Raw genomic sequence first — 17,697 nt, 5'->3', positions numbered from 1 at the left:
ATATTACTTCTCATGACCAAGTAGCAACCTTTTCAATTAATCTGCATTCACCGCTCTGCCTGTCTAAAGGTGATCCATCATCGCTTTTCCTTAAGAAGTTCATTGATTATCACAACAATAGACAAATCGTGGCCTTGCTTCAAGTTGTACCATTCGGATGAAAATATTCCAGCACTGAAGGGCAATAGGTATACCGGCCTGTAGGAACGATATGGCGTTGAGGGACAAGCCATATTTTTATCAAGTTGGGGTTACAGCCGCCCCCACCCCCCCCCCCCCACCCCGCACCTCACCAGGTTTTTATATATACGCATCGACCAACGGTACCGTCCCTTAATTCAAAGCATCGACAGCTGAAATGTGCCGAGGTTGAATTTAATTACACTACAATATCAGATTATTCATACAGGACCAGAAAAAATGACAAAAGCGTCAGCTAGGTTCATAGTCGACACCCCCCCCCCCCAAAAAAAAAAAAGAAGAAGAAAGAAAACAACAAACCAGGCCCGTACGCAGGATTTTTAATGGGTGGGTGCGAATTGCTCGTGATGGGACCAATCAACATAAAAATAACACCTCAAAACAACGATTATGTAACGTTATTTAAATTTAATAGAGAAAAGTGGACCTTTAGTAATTTGGCTACGATTATTTTCTGCTTATTATTAAGAACGAAACGCTTATTTTATAACCGACTGCGTCGTGACACGACGAATTATTGTGGTTCTGCCCTAGTCTACGCAAAATACCGTTGATGACTGTACACTCAGCCTGTATATACTTTTTAGAGACAGAAAAAAACCCCAAGTTAAGTGCTACAGACATCACATTTCCCCTATTTAGGAGCTTGGCTCATTTGAGACTGCTTAATTGTAACATGCCTACATATTCTAAACCGACAGCTTTCTCCTGCCCAATGTCGGTACATACATGACCTTTAATAAACTGTGGCACTGGCTGGAACGGGAAATAACCCAAGGGATCTTTAATATTACCCATAATACAGCAAGCGAGTATTCTTTTCATGAACTGATTGGAATTTTTTTCGTTCCAACTAGAGCACCACAATTCAGGCCTTCGGATTTCACGGTAACGATCGTTTCCGGTTACGTTTCGGTAAAACAAGGAACCAAAATTTCGTTTCCCATGATTACATCATCGAGTAACACTGTTCAATAAAAATAATATAAACAGTTTCCGATGGGATCCCATGATCACAAGGCACGGAAACTGGTTACCCATTAAGTTTTAAATCCTATGGCATGCAATTTGTCAAAGGTCATGGTATGTGCTTTCCTGTCTGTGGTAAAGTGCGTATAAAAGATCCCTTGCTATGAATGGAAATGGGGGAGTGTTCACTGACGACTGTCACAATTACCACGTCCGACATCCAATAGTCGGTGATTAATGAATGAATGTGCTCTAGTGGTGTCTTTAAACAAAACAACTTTTTGAATTAACTACACCTCTTAAACTAGCCAAGTTGTATTACCTGCATCAGTTTGTGGGTCGTTCACAACGTAAATGTTTTGTCACGTTAAAACCACTCCCCCACCCCACCTCCAAAATTACTTACTGCTTATCAATACCCCCAGTCAGCCCCCACCTCCATTCAATTACTACTAAATATTGGATTTTGTTTATAATTATTTGGCCTGGTAATCAATACTACAGAAAACAATTTGTTACAAATTAAGCCACGTCTGGCTGCTCTTTACTTTATACATAAAATGAAACAATTGTTTAAAACGTTACTAACTCTTGACCAACACCCCCATCCCTCCACAACATGAACGCATCCCATATCTATCTATCCACCTACAGCATTACGTAACTGTTAAGTAAGTCCTTAATAAAAAAGACAAAGAGAAAACAAAATGCTGAATATCATGTGAAATAAGGAGTTTATTGTCATTGGCTTCTGAAAAATTACATTGATTTGAACAATAAAAATTTTAACTAACTTGTCTTGTGTGGGAAGTTCTAGTCATGGGGGGAAATTCTACATAAAACGTGCTACTGGAGACTTTAAAACGGGCCTCGCGACCTTCCCACAAGCTGGGAAGATTCTCAACATCGAAAACAGTTTAACATTTACACTCTCAACATATTGACAGGTTACAACACGAAAAGTTCAATTGCCATAGGTCTTACATAATAAGAGATCTAAATTAACCAACATACAGACTTGAGACTTGTCCAATGTTTTAGGGGTTTTGTACTGGTGAACAGAGATTTAATAGATATAAATATAATAGTAATAAGAACGGGCTGGCTTTCAGTTGCAAATCAAGTGCCACCAAGTGCTCAAGTCCATTACACCTCTTCATAAAGGTTATGTCCAGGGGGAGATAATTAACCGACACTGCAGCAAGGTAGTAATCAAGTTAATATGTTATGTTGTGCAACATTAATATAACCTTACACAAAATTCTCGAGTTGACCGATTTAACAAAAAATGCAGCTTGTAAATAAACTGTAAATTGTTTATTTGACAATGAGCCACATTTCAAAGGATTCACTGATGGAAGAAAGCAGTATTCATTCTGGCCATCAATATGTTTTTGTACTGCAAGAAAAACACACACATAGCACCCCACTGATTATGATGATGATGATGATGATGATAATGATGAGCAAAATGCACATATTTTAGGACAACAATTTTAACTTTCTGGTAATGAGCACCTCCGGAAATATCTACCTTCAAGTGCCTATGAAAACATGAATCATAATGTTCAAAAATATTTGTGAAAACAAATTTGTCCTCTGAAGAAAAGATAAATGTTTTGTACAGTCCTAATCAAGTGTAATAGAAAAATGTACTGTTAGAAGATTCTGTATATATTGTCAAAATTAAACCCCTATGATACTGTTTCAAGCTACACCACCTACCTCCAACTCAAATCAAAATTAATTTATCAAAATTTAAAAACCTTTACGAGAAGGAAGTATTTTTTATGGTTTTAAACTGTTTGAAAAGAAAAATTGCTTTAGTAATGAAATTAAGTAAGAGAGGACCACCTCTGGCCCACAATAAATTTTTCTTTTCGAAACCAGACGATGTGATTGAAACATCACTGGAGGTTTATCTGGAGCAATATGTGTGTGACATTATATTACAAAATGGAGAAATGTGAATTATGGATGGATGGCGTTAATGAACGATGAGCACCCTGCCATTCCAAGGCTGCAGCAGGGTGCACAGGGTGCAAACGGTGTCTGCTCAGTCTCAGTGGATCGCTCGTGGGCCCGGCTCACCACTCGCACGCGGCCCAAACAATGAAGCGCCCCGCATCATCTTCTTGCACGTCAACACCAGTCTCATGGCCACAGCAGAGTCAAGACAACCTTCAACCGATACTAAGGCTGCATAACATTATTAAATGATGTCTTGGGCACGGCTAAATCTCGGAACAGAAAATACTTAAATGTCGTGAAGCTCATTAGTGTTCAAGGTCTTAGTTCTGGTTGAATACTAAATAAACTGCCTCACCCCACCCCCAGTTTTCTCGAGGTACAAGATCTCGTACAGTCAATACAGAAGCACCTGCTTCTGAGCCTAATAGAATAAAGATGTCTTTTTTTTTGTTCACAGCAAAATTTACAAATAAGTTAGGAGCAAATCACAAAATGTAATACAATCCTCCTTAAAAAAAAATAAAAAAAAAAATATTAAAAATTAAGTACACATTAGTGAAATATTTTAACTTCAACTTTACACAAGAAAAACACCTGCAAATTTGTGATCAAATGTACAATTGTTATCAACATCAAATGTTTGTTTTTTCCTTAAAATAATGAGCATTAAAATTTACACATATTGTTAGTACAAAATTCATTAACAATTTGTTCCAGCCGATCAACATACTGGATTGGATCAGGAAAGGTCAACTAAATACAGTGTAGTGCAGTCACATTATCTGAATAAGTTTTATGCTAAATGTGCCTTAGAGACTATTTAATAAAATTATGTTGGTCTTAGAAACAACGACTGGCCCCTCACGTGCTGTCAGTCTCTACCATGCCAGTTTGAACTCTTGTCTTTTGCTGTACAAATGTGCTGGTAAACTTCCAGTCATGACCTTCCCACAATCTTCATTCGACAACCATCTAGTAGTCACCTAGGAATAGAACAATATGACAATGTAGGATTCAATGCACGATTCAGAACAAACCAAAACCGACAATTCTATAACACAACTTTTCAAACTTTTGATTAGTAACATTCACCATAAGTTTGAAGATTGATTTGCAGCTAGTAGTTAACGTTAGAGAATTGTGTAACAATCTCAGAAACTTGCATAGCGAATCATTTATTTCTTGTTCCAGCCAGTGCACCATGACTGGTCTATCAGGCTGTGGTATGTCTGTGGGATGGTGCATATAAAAAGGTTTCTTAGTACAAATGGAAAAATGAAACGGGTTTCCTCCCTTAGACATGTCAGAATTACCACATGACTGACATCCAATAGCCGATGATTAATAAATCAATGTGCTCTAGTGGTGTCGTTAAAACTAACTTTATTCAATTGAAACCACTAATTATTTCATATAAACTTTGAAAGGTGTATCATTAACAAAACTAGTTACAAATTAAAAAATTAACTATGTACCCATCCTGACACAATATCAAAATTTAGAAAATGATGTTTGAAGTGAGTATACAAACTACAGAATTAACAATCTGGTTGTATGAATGGCAGTTGCTGCAACATAATATGATGTCACTTACCGTAACCACCTCCTCCCCCGTAGTATCCATCCCAGTATCCTCCGCCTCCACGCATTCCTGTTAAAAAAAAAAAAGAAAAAAAAAGTTCTATTTAGTCAGTGTTATTCCTTTCAGACCTGAAAAACACCAACAAACAGCAGAGCTACGGTTACTTGCTGAACTGTTTCATCTAACACCTGTTAAAAGTCATTTTACCAACAATTTGGAATTGTTATTCATTATCATCTAAGTCAATTCATTATATCTATACACAATTATCAAACTAATTATAAAGGAAATAAGAATAGCCATTTCCTGACTAAACAAAAATTAACCTCACATCCTGATATTTAACCTTTAGACTACTGGATTAATTTTTAACAAAAACCACGTTGAGTGGGTACAAGTTTATAATTTTTACTCACATATATTCACTTAAATGTTTCAAAAATACATGAAATAAAGTTCATATATGAATCGGTAAGTATTATTTTTGTGTCTTTTTTTGTAATTGTTATTATTTTAGTTGTTATTACGGGCATTTGTAGCCAGCTGTCCAGTATTTATGTCCATTATTCCCGATAACAGTGGTTTTCTGACAAGAATTTTTTTTTAAACCCGAACTACGATTCATATTGCAATATTTGCTAATTTTCGTTGTTGGTAAAACGATCAAAATTTATTATCAAATTAGCTGTTACAATCAGCTATCGATCCCTGAAAATTACCGCGACGTGCCGCCATTGTTGTCAAGCGAAAATACTTGCCGAAAACCACTTTTTGAACTCAAAATTTCAAGGTATTTTCAATTGAAAAAATCAAAACAAAAACCACCATTTTGAAAAAAAATCTTTTTTCTTTAATTATATTTCCATTTCCGGTGAGTGTCGTGTGCAAAACGGCGGGAAATATGAATTGGAGAATGCACTGTATACAGTGTACAGTATATCGACTGACGTGACGTCGGGCGAGATATCTCGCCTGCAGTAGTCAGAAGGTTAAGGAGTGTCAAAACATCATCCACAAACTGTTAATCAACGAAGTACCAATATAAAGTGGCGGTCTACTTAAATCTACTCACCTCCACCACCACCACCTCCTCCACCCCGGAATCTTTCAGTAACCCCATACGAGTCCCTGTATCCACCTCCTCGCTGTCGGAAATCAAGGTCATCCGTTTTTGACTGGGCTTTTTTAGCTTCAAGGGTGCGGCCATTTATCTTGTGATATTTTTTCACTGAAAAGCAAAGTAGAAATTATAATATTATAAATACAAACAATATTTTTAATTAACTCAAAGGATTAATTTACAAGAGGGTGATTTTTGTTTGTGTGTGGAGAATGTAGATCTGCAATTGTAATCAGTGCAAAAGTTAAACAACTAAAAAAAAATAAGTAAAAATATAAATAAAATTTAAAAACTTTTACAATTTCCAAAATATTTACTATTACCACTAGTGATCTTTTCCCTCATTAAATCAATTTGCAGAATAACTATAGTCATGTAAAAGACACCATCTCAAATATCGAGTTCATCCAGTCAGTTCATTACAATCATAACAGAACTGACAGTAACAACCAAATGTTGTCCTGATTAACAAGAAACAAAATCTGGTCACTAGTATTAATCAGTTTAAAATAAATGCATCATGCAAATGTTAATATTTTATTATATATTAATTTCAAAAATAGCTTCAAAAATACAAAACAAATGTTGGACCTTCGAAATAAGTTCTCACATATTTCAGCTAGTTACTAGTCACAATGCTCCATTAACTTTAAATATACATTTATAACACCCCTACAGTAGTTAAGGGGAGAAAACTCCATGGATAATGTCAAGTGCCACCAATTGAAAATTATTAGCTTTTTAAAACATATATTTTAGGAATACTTTGCATTCATTAAATTTGTGGGGAATTCTTAAATACTGTTAGGGGTGGTCATGAATACAACTCTCTCTCACTATCCGTTTTCACAAAACAAAACCTACTACATGTCATATATACTACTCAAAAGAATTTAAGGGTAAAAAATTTATAACGAAACAAGTTTCAGAGTGTATTAGATTGATGATGTAAACTACACCAAAAAAATTATTTATTGTTCCATATTTACAAAAAACACAAATAAACGTCACTGTATACAAGAAAGTCACATGACATGCTGTCAAAGTTGAAGGTTGTCAAACATGGATTTTACACATTAGAACATTCGTTTAATAGCGTGTGAATCCACCCCTGGCGCGAATATACTCGACACATCGTTGCCTCATGCTGTTGATCAGACATCTGAAGAACTCTTGGGGAATGGCCTGCCACTCTGCCATAAGAAGTTGACCCAGATCATGAAGGTTGGCCGGAGGGGCATGGTTATCCCGAACTCTCCTGCCTAATTCGTCCCAGGTGTTCTCTATTGGGGCCAAGTCAGGCGAATATGCTGGCCAATCCATCCTGGCGATACCTTGTTGTCTGAGAAAGTCCGTTACCACCCTGGCGCGGTGGGGTCTGGCATTGTCATCCTGCAGAACTGCCCCGCCGCCAATCTGCTGAAGGCCTGGGAGAACCAACGGCCGGATAATCTCATTCAGATAGTGGATTCCATTCAGACTGCCATCCACCACATAGAGGGTGGTCCTGTGGTGGATAGAGATGCTGCCCCACACCATGACACTGCCACCACCGAACCGGTGACATTGTCTAACGTAAAGTCAGCGAAGCGCTCCCCAGGACGTCTGTAGACACGAACCCGACCGTCGTTGAACTGGAGACTAAACCTGGACTCATCAGTGAACATCACTCGACCCCAATAAACACGTTGCCACCGCAGATGAAGCGTGCACCAGTGATGTCTGGCCGTTCTGTGACGTGGTAGGAGTGGTGGTTGAACAGCCTGGCGACGGCAGCGTAGATTATTGGCTCTCAGACGATTGCGTATGGTTTGATCAGACACTCGAGTTCCAGTCGCAGTCCGCAGATTGTCACGTAATCGTCGTGCAGTGGTTGTGCGTTGACGTAGAGCCATATTGGTGATGTAGCGGTCCTCTCTATTTGTAGTGCTTCGGGGTCTTCCCGAACGTGGACGATTTCGAACAGAATTCGTTGCTTGGTACCGTTGCCAGAGTCGGCCAACGACACTCTGACTGACACCAAGTCTCAGAGCAACATTTCTTTGCGTATTGCCATCCTGAAGCCAAGCAATAGCCCTTCCTCGATCTTCGATAGTCAGTTGAAGTCGTACCATTGTCGAATTTGGAGTGTGCACCGTACACGAACGCAAGCTCCAATTATACGGAAATTCAGCATTGGGAACATGGAATACACGTGCAAAGCGTGCAAATGAAGCGTTTTGTGAAAAAGGAAGTTATGGGCACTTAGCAGACATTTCGCTTTCGCCCTAATTTACGTGAAATGTAAGCACGTTTTCGCCATTAGAACTAGTCGACAGTGACAATGACAGTGGATTTTAATTCATTTATGGGTTGCTTAGACCCACTTTCGTCAAAATGGAACAATACCATGCGTGACATTATGGTCTAGCTAATATAATTGACATTCAGAAAATAATGTCGAAAATATCGTCTGACCCTTAAATTCTTTTGAGTAGTATATTATCAGAAACATTTTGTTCAGTATCACATAATTCGCTATGCAAATTTTAGAGATCACTACACAATTTTAAAACATTAACCAGTAGTTGATAAGCAATTTTCAATTAACTGGAAATATCACTAATCAAAATGTTCCCTGTATTGCTATATGACCCCTAAAAAACTGGACACATTTCACTAAGAACTTACGGACAGCTTTGTCAACCGGGTCATAGTCATCGAATGTGACAAAGCCAAATCCCTTCAGTTTGCCCGTGCTGCGGTCCTTGACGAGGTCAATCTGTTTGATGGTTCCATAATCCTCGAACGCTTCCCGCACCTGGTCCTCCGTCGTGTCGTCCTTCATCCCGCCCAGGAACATCTTCGATACCGACTCCGGGGGTGGCCCACCCTCTTCCTGTAAATACAGTGACGTCATTAAAAAACACGAATATGGATACAGTTGTGTACACTAGACATCCATCCATCTGTACTGATGGTTAAGATTGTTGAATCAGGAGATAACAGATGGAGTTTTTTTTAGATTTGTGTATGTTATGGTCTATTTTATGTTCCAACTATTATTTTAAGAACTCCACATGGTGATCTCCATTATATCGTGGACATTTTGTTTGACTGTCAAAACAAATGCAACTTATTTTGTGTAACGGAGTTAATTTACTGAAAACAACTCGGCATTTCTGTTTTCAGTATGAACTTTTGAAGATGCATTTACCAGACACATTAACAAAAATACATATTTTAGTGTGTATCTGTCCCAACAATAATGTAATGAAGCATTATTTTCATGAATTACAGCAGCTAAAAATTGCCACCTATCATATCCCTGCTTTGAAAAATATCCAACTCTTATAGCAACACACAACTAACAGTTAACATACCTCTTTTGGCATGGCTCGTTTGGACACAATTTCTCTCCCGTCTATCTCGTGCGGCCTTTCACGTTGAGCCTTGTCGAGGTCAGCTGCCGTTTTGAAAGTGATGAAGCCGAAGCCACGAGATCTGTAACAAACAATAGTTTCTCACTCATTTACACACAGCTACATACATGTAGGTTAACCTTCCGACTACTGCAGGCGAGATATCTCGCATGACGTCACGCCAGTCAACATACTGCACACTGTGCATTCTCCAATTCATATTTCCCGGCATTTTGCACATGTCACTCACCAGAAATGCAGGAAATACAAAACAGTAAACACATACTGACTTTATGGCTGCTTTAGGTTTTCGTTTTTAATGGTAAATACCTTGGAATTTTCAGTTCAAAAAGTGGTTTTCTGCAAGTATTTAAGCTTGACAACAATGGCGGCACATCAGTCATTTTCAGGGATTGATAGCTGATTTTAACAGCTAATTTGATAATAAATTTGATTGTTTTACCAACAACGAAAATCACCAAATATTGGGGATTTGAATCGTAGTTCTTTAAAAAAAAAAATATAATGGACATAAATACTGGACAGCTGCCACAAATGTATGTAAGCAAATGCAACTTTTTAGACTATTTGCCTAATTTGAATCAACATTAACTAGTCTAAAAATACAATAAAAATTAGAAAAACCTACGAAAATAATACTTACTGATTCAAATATAAACTTTTTTTTATGTATTTATAAAAAATAAAAAAAGTGAATTATGTGAGAAAAAATTATAAACTTGTACCCACTCGACATGCTTTTTTGTCAAAAATTAATCCAGTATTCTAAAGTTTAATGTCATATCACAATACAGGTTATTCTGCCAAGAGTATAGACTGTAAAATTACATACCCAAAAATAATTTTTACACAGATTGTAGTAAGAGAACAGCTGTTTAATTTTAGGCAAAGTTAATGAAATGCAGTGTCCATTTCAAACCAATAACCACCTAATAGGGGAATGTATCCACAGTTTTGTTTTGATTATGGATCCTCAAATTATTTTCTGGTAGAAAGCATGCAATATATTAAGGTGCATTACAGCAGACTTCTGAGAATTAAAATTCAATTTTGCAAAAAACTTTTAGGTAACCTATTATCAAAAAAATATAGCTTTCTGAATGGCAGTAGTAATTATTAAAACAAAAGATGAAGTTTAACATATTGATACTAAGCACTAGTACTAAGCATTAGAACAGGTTTAGTCAGCTACAAATGCTCAATCCTGTAAAATGTTAAACGGTACATCTACTTGCTATTCTCCTGAATTTCTGTGTGTTAATTTCTTCTTAAACTAAACTTAATGTTACAGATGAAAATTATACTTGCATTGCTTTTGGTGTTTAGTATATATTTAACATTAAAACTTGCTGTAAATTTTTTGATAGGACAAAAGTAGTATGTGGGATGGGAAATGGAATCCTAAAATCAATGTGAGAATTAAAAATGGTTTACACAAAAATCAGGCTTGTGTGAAAGCCACATAAATGAAACAATAGTTCACAACATTTACAGGTCACAAGTGCTATATTTGCATAAATGCATACATGTCAATATACCTACGTGTACTGATGACGTTAGAAAGATTTGCTGTAATTTAATTTTAAAATGTTTTTATTCCATCAATTTGTTGTCAAACCAAATTTAACAAATATTAAAAATTCTGTATCAGCTGCGCACTATAAAATTGTCAAATAAAAAAAAATGTTTTTTAATCAATGTACCTGCGTGTGCTTGGGTCTTTTGCAATGGTACATTTGGTTACTTCACACCACTGTTCAAAGTACTTCTTCAGGTTTTCCTCAGTCGTGTCGTAGTTCAAGCCAGCAACAAACAGCTTTCGGAACATTTCGCTCTCGGGGTCCAACTCCTGGTTTTGTCGGCCTCTCCCCCCGTTTCCAAAATAGTCACGTCCTCCCCAACCTCCCCCGTAACCACCTCCTCCACTTCTGTAGCCACCCCCACCTCCTCCGTATTTGCCACCTCGGCTATATCCACCACCACCTCCCCCATAGCCGCCACGGCCCCCACCGTATTGTCCTCCTCCTCCACCACCACCACCATACTGCCCACCGTATCCTCCGTAACCGTACTGCAATAACAACACACACAGCTCAATAAGTACACATTGTAAGTAAATGAAACATTGATGTACTACATGTATAGAATGTCTCAATACTTAATATTTCTGTCAACAATTCAAGTTTGTTTTGACGAAAAAAGAAAAGGAAAATCATATTGGAAATGACAAAAAATCCTATAGCATTATGAGATGGAATCCTAAAATATCTAGATCATATCAGTTCTATAATTCCAACTGAACCAGTGACAAAACAAATCCACAAATTCAATGCCTGAGAAACACTGGTCAACTTATAAATAAACCAGCAATACTCACTTACAAAGAGGAACGTTGAATGAAATTCTTAAATGGTATCTAGCCAAAACGTGTACAATACAGACAACTTTTAAAGACAATAATGAAAGAATAATAAAGTTCAGTTCAGTAGAATAAACTAACAATGAAAACAAGTTTAAAGTTACATTCTCTGGTTACCATATTATAACATGTACAAATGTGAAATACAAGCTCAAATGCACTTTTTAAAAAGTCATGTGTATTCGCTATGAACAGATATCGTCAAACTTATACACTTGATTCGTCGCCTGTGCCGCCATAGCTTGGCAACGCACAAACGACAGCCTGTTGTCAGTTTCAGTTAACACGTGCGTTTGCCGATTTCAAATTTTAGGGTTCATCTCAAAAAATTAAAAGAGAAATCGTGTGCTGTACAAAGAATGTTCGGTTGAGGATATGGTACTAGTGTCTTTCGTTACAACCAGTTTGATCTTGACAACGTATTATCGACAGTCGTACCTTCCTATTTCAGAATTGATATTTTATAAAGTGTTAGTAGAACTCTCAAAGTTTAGTTTGTATACTAGTAACACATTAATCATGTATATATTTTTAAAATAAAATATACTAAAGTAGACAATGAACGTTTTCACTTCTTAATTTTATGTGTTAAAATCGACAAATTCAAATAAATATTATTTCGTTTGGAAAGGGTAAAGTTAGGGGGGGGGTGTGTTTAACGACATCAAAAATAAAGCATATTGATTTAAAAATCATCCGACCCCATACAATCGTAAATAAAATGTGTTGTTAAATAAAACATATCCTATCCTTCCTTCCATCTGCTGTTGGATGTCTAACATTTGGTAATTTCAACATATAATCTTAAGAGGTATTGGGTGCATGTGCAGGGGGAGGGTATTGGAGGTCGAAACCCTTACTTGCCCAAGCTTAAAAAAAATTGAAATGTATTTTTGGGGGGAGCATGGCCCCATATAAACTTTGCTCAACAGTCTATAACATTTTGTTTAGCAAGGGATCATTTATATGTACCATCCCACAGACAGGATATCACATACTATGGTCTTTTATATACCCGCCGTTGGGGATCGATCCTAGACTGACCGTGCATTTCCAAAAAATACCTCTTTAGGTCTAAGTAATGAATAAAAATAAGTCTTGAAAAATGTTACGTAAATCTAACACAGTACCCTCTTCCTCTACCCCTAGAGCGTTACGTAATTAGTAACACCCCCTTACATGTAATGCGTATGCCAACAGCTGGCCACTGTCAAAATTTCAAGGCAAATCCCCCACCCACCAACCCCTGGAAAGGCATTGTACCATACCTCTATGGATATAAATATGTTTTGGAGATATGAGATGACCCCTCAATCAAGACAGTTAAATTTGTTCAAAAATTGCGAAATCTCACATAATCTCTTGTTGGGGAATTCTATACTTGTTATAAGCCAATGAAAACTCAGATCGGTACGAGCCCATCAAAATACTGGCTTTGTTTTTTACCTGAATAAGCCAGCGTAGTGAAACCAATGCGGAGTGCGGCGTCATATATGCACCAAACGTAATTGGATTTTCTGTTCTATATGCTTAAATAATAAAAATATTCCAGATACTGCCACTTTAAACGCCATGAACAGACAACATATATTGCATTCGAATATGAGCGAATACTGCTTTTTAATAGACATTGACCAATGTTTTTACAAACTGCACATTAAAAATTGTTTTTTTCAAAACAGTTTTCTGCTTCTTTTTTATGTCAAGCCAAACTGGAATTGTTGGCATAAAAAACTTAAGCATATTGGCATATATTTAAACACAATGATACTAAAAATTAAATGGCTTTTTGGCATATATTTAAACAGATGATACTAAAAATTAAATGGCTTTTGAGTACATTTTATAGTGGGGTTTTTTATTTTTATAAAACTTAATTTGGGGGATTTTTTCACCACCACCAGATGAAAATCAAACACATAACAGGCCAATGGCAGCAATCATATCTGCGATGTGAAATATGGAAGTTCTGGGGATTTACTGGTGGCAGTTTTTTTGCTGTTAGGATAAAAAAAAAAAAAAAAAATGTAATCGTTGCAGTTTACATGGCAAATTTTTTGGTTTTTTAATTTTGTTTAAATACTGTTGCTAAAGTAACCGACTTAAAATTGCTGTAGGCAAATTGAAAATTGCTAAAGCCTAAAGGTGGCAATTTCAAAAGTTTATCCCCGACAGAGGGTTTCTGACAATTTCAAAATTACATATTTTACATTGGAAACTTGGGCCAGTGATGACGTTTTCTTGTAAAGTTGGGTGGATAAGAGTTAATAATGTAGCATACATCAGGGAACAATATTTCGAAATCTGAGGTAACCGGAAGTCGGTTCACGTGGCTTTTACCTAGGTAACCAATTGTTCGGTTACGTGAATTATATTTGCGTAACCTGTAGGTCGTCTGATCAGTTACCTCAAAATTACGTTGAAATTATATTTTAAATACATAGTTTTTAGCTCAAACATAGTTAAAACAAATACAAAAGAAAACATTTTACAAAAAAAAAAAATTCTTTAAAGGAAGTGACAATTAAGGCATTTGGTCTGGTATGCATATTCAACGATATATAATGCAAATTATTGCTTAATATCAACAAGTATAATCGTATAGTTAATTAATAAAACGGTTAAATGTGACGGCTATTATATATAACAGGTGCAGCCATTTTGTACCATCTCAATAAGTATGCCCTTTGGCGAGCTGGTGGTTACGTAATAATTTTTGTCTCAGACACTCGATCGAAAGTGAAGGAAACGTTTGCCTTTGTGTCCTCCAACTTGCCTTGGTGCCATAATTTGTGTTATGAAACCGAAGGCAACACTTGCTGTGCCCCATAAATTTAAATTCGACCCCTGCGAGTTGAAACTAGGGTCTGCGTTTTTAAGCAACAGCCCATCAGGTAAGCGGTTTAACATTTTTGAATTGTCAAACTTTGAAAAGTTTGTAAACCCAAGCTCGAAATCTGTTTAAAAATATAAGACATCCAATTCTGTTGTACCCATTTAATTAATTCATCAAGGTTGTAAATGGTCCCAAAAGTTGTAATTTTTATCCAATCCACATTCACTTATATATAGTAAGTGACCGGTTTTCAATATCTTTTTTAATATAACAGTTGCTGAAGGTGTGAATATTCAAAAACAAACTTTAAGTTATTTTAAATTTAATCTAACTACAGCTTAACAGTTCAGTCATTTTTGTGGTCAGCATGTTTTTATTTAATTTGAGCATGATTATTTTGGCAATACATATCTGGATATTCACCTTAAAGGTGCTATACAATAATGGAGGTTACCGCTAAAAATATTTAATAACTTTTGCTTTAAAACAAAGTTTATACTTTCAGCTATATGCCTATAAAAATTACAACCAAATAATTCCATTTACTAGTAGGAAAAAAACATTTTAGGGAGGGAATTTTGAGTGGGTCACACACATTAACTGGTGACATCACTGTTTTATGCATCCACATTCAACACACTATGTTTACCCATAATTATTTGCGGACAATTGACAAAAGTAGCCACAAATCAATCAAGGAACCCGTCGTCGTCCAGTACAAGAATTTTTAAAATGATCAGATTCTAGAGTAAATTATGGAAAGATGATGTGTGGGATTGATTAGTTTTCAGTTATTTATTGCAAATAAATGTGAAAATAATGAAATATTGTAGTTTCAACTTTGAAATAGGACCTTTAATTTTGATGCAATTTATAGCACTTTTATTGCTGCCAATACAAACACTAACTTTTCATAATTACAATTATACATCACAGTGCGCTCAATTGGCACATACATTCTCAAATACTGTAGGTGACTAAATTTAATAAAAGGACCAATCTGTTCTGTTTTTATTGCAGTCATAATTGTGTTTTCTAACATTATATCGGATATATTTCAAACAAAAATAACGTGTGGAGAACTTAAGAATTTTACATCAATAACTGAATTTCAAACTTATTATAGTTTGCATTTTACAAGACCATGTTACATGTACAATTTAAACTGATCATTTTACATGCAGGACCAAAGACAATCAACACCGGTTTACATGAAGGAAGAAGCCTTTATTCTTTTGCAATTAGCGGTCTGAATACTATATAAATATTGGTTAAATACAAACTACTAAAAATGTAATGTGTTTGAAAAATATTTCAATTCCATAATGTGTTCCTTAAAGTCTACTCAAGAAACGTAACCTCCATGTGTTCAGTCGACACATTTGCCGCTTTGTTAGGCTACAAAGAAGCCATTTTCTTACCGGCAACGGTTTTGTATTTTTGCGCCGCGTGATAAACATATGAAAAAAATATTCAGATTGTAACATAAATAAGCTACTAGTTACTCGAATATACTGATACTTACATCGTTCATTACGGTTGTATCAGTGAAAGGATATGAAATGCTACTGAAAATAGATGGTCTAAACAAGGGGGCAACGCACAGAGTAGCTTGTGAAAACGCAAAAGAATCACGTGACGGGTCTTACTGTGCACCAGAAAGCGCCACTAATCACGAAGACGGAACCGACCATACGCCGTACAGAGATTTGTTAGCTTCTTCTGTTTTATTTATTTTTTAAATCCTGAACAAAATAATTAAAAATAGTGTACATTAAATATAATGTAAAAAGGGTGAGTATTACGTTTCGTGTTATTTTGTAATTATTTATTCTTTATATATTTAGGTCAAACGAGACTGTATTAGTTAGTGTAAGAAAAGGGCTTAGTCTAAATAATTAATAAATCCGTATTTATCATTTTAGAGCATGCATTAAATCCCTCTGCAATACGAATGACGTGTGTTTTTATCTATTTATTCGTTACTATTTTGGCTTAAATCGTGTTTAAACAAATTTTAAAATAATTTTTGTATCATATAGGCCTACGTGTAGCCTATGTAAACTTGAGATCCACCTTTGATTTCCCAGTGGGCGGGAGGTAGATTTCAGGAAATCAGATTGTAGGTCTAGGCTAACTCAGTGGGAGAACGCTCGGCGGATACATTCCGCGCTCACCTGGGTCGGAAAATATATAGAGGATCGATCGATCCTCCGACCCAGGGTATAATATCCGCCCGGTCCCCCCTTTATTATTTTTAGTTAGAGTTAGGGGTTAGGGGTAGGGGTAGGGGGGGGGGGGGGGGGGGGGACCGGGCGAATATTTTTCCATTTGCTCAAGTGCCACACGAAATGTATGGAACTCGGTTGTGAATGTTTCATCGTTAGGACTAGGCGTTGGTGTTATTTTGCAAATGTTCCCTTTGTATTCAAATGCCCCCTATAAACCAATCTAATTAAAATTAGCTCCATAAACATGGAAGTAATCTATCTGAGTGCAAAACTGCCATTGTTTAATCAGTTCGATTGATGCTCTGCCCCACCCCTTCCCCCACCCTGCACAGTCCTGAAAATTGTGGCTATCAAAACTCATTGAAAATGGTGTTATTTTTGTTGATATGCCCAAATGTCAGGGACTGCAACAGAAAATGTGTTATGTAGAGATATGTACTGAGCAAACCCACGACTCGGCTCGTCAATCTTACAACTTTGATCACGAACCATGGCATCATGCAAATTAAGTCCAGTGTTCACCGTAAAAAGAAAAGAAAGAAATGTTTTATTTAACGACACACTCAACACATTTTATTTACGGTTATATGGCGTCAGACATATGGTTAAGGACCACAGATTTTAAGAGGAAACCCGCTGTCGCCACTACATGGGCTACTCTTTTCGATTAGCAGCAAGGGATCTTTTATTTGCACTTCCCACAGGCAGGATAGCACAAACCATGGCCTTTGTTGAACCAGTTATGGATCACTGCTCGGTGCAAGAGATTTACACCTACCCATTGAGCCTTGCGGAACACTCGCTCAGGGTTTGGAGTCGGTATCTGGATTAAAAATCTCATGCCTCGACTGGGATCCAAACCCAGTACCTACCAGCCTGTTCACCATAAAAGGCCAGACATTCAATGGCAAATCAATGCCACTCTGCGCAGCCTTCAGAAGTACAG

General features: G+C 36.6%; 2 protein-coding genes across 2 annotated transcripts in view; one reads left to right on the top strand and one right to left on the bottom strand.

Moving 5' to 3' along the window:
- Positions 1 to 17,697, top strand: part of LOC121380581 (polypeptide N-acetylgalactosaminyltransferase 5-like) — a 51,728-nt gene that overhangs the window by 5,083 nt on the left and 28,948 nt on the right. The window lies entirely within an intron of this gene.
- Positions 1,888 to 16,181, bottom strand: LOC121380583 (heterogeneous nuclear ribonucleoproteins A2/B1-like). Its single transcript, XM_041509463.1, has 7 exons — positions 16,046 to 16,181; positions 10,969 to 11,336; positions 9,206 to 9,326; positions 8,514 to 8,721; positions 5,796 to 5,951; positions 4,736 to 4,792; positions 1,888 to 4,124 (listed from the first exon to the last, which is right to left on the bottom strand). Exons 1-7 carry the CDS (start codon positions 16,052 to 16,054, stop codon positions 4,114 to 4,116), a joined length of 930 nt encoding a protein of 309 aa, XP_041365397.1. The 5' UTR covers positions 16,055 to 16,181; the 3' UTR covers positions 1,888 to 4,113.

The sequence above is a fragment of the Gigantopelta aegis genome, chromosome 9, assembly GCF_016097555.1.
Source record: "Gigantopelta aegis isolate Gae_Host chromosome 9, Gae_host_genome, whole genome shotgun sequence".
Classification (NCBI taxonomy): domain Eukaryota; kingdom Metazoa; phylum Mollusca; class Gastropoda; order Neomphalida; family Peltospiridae; genus Gigantopelta; species Gigantopelta aegis.
The sequence above is the reverse complement of the archived record's forward strand: the minus strand, read 5'-3'. Positions and strand labels throughout refer to the sequence as shown.

Bases quoted from the DNA above. Each gene is read 5' to 3' on its own strand.
- LOC121380583 (XM_041509463.1), bottom strand. The intron at 9,327-10,968 runs GTACATTGATTA...TGTTTGTTACAG, and splicing joins AAAGACCCAAGCACACGCAG to ATCTCGTGGCTTCGGCTTCA. The intron at 4,793-5,795 runs GTGAGTAGATTT...TTTTTTTAACAG, and splicing joins AGGAGGTGGTGGTGGTGGAG to GAATGCGTGGAGGCGGAGGA.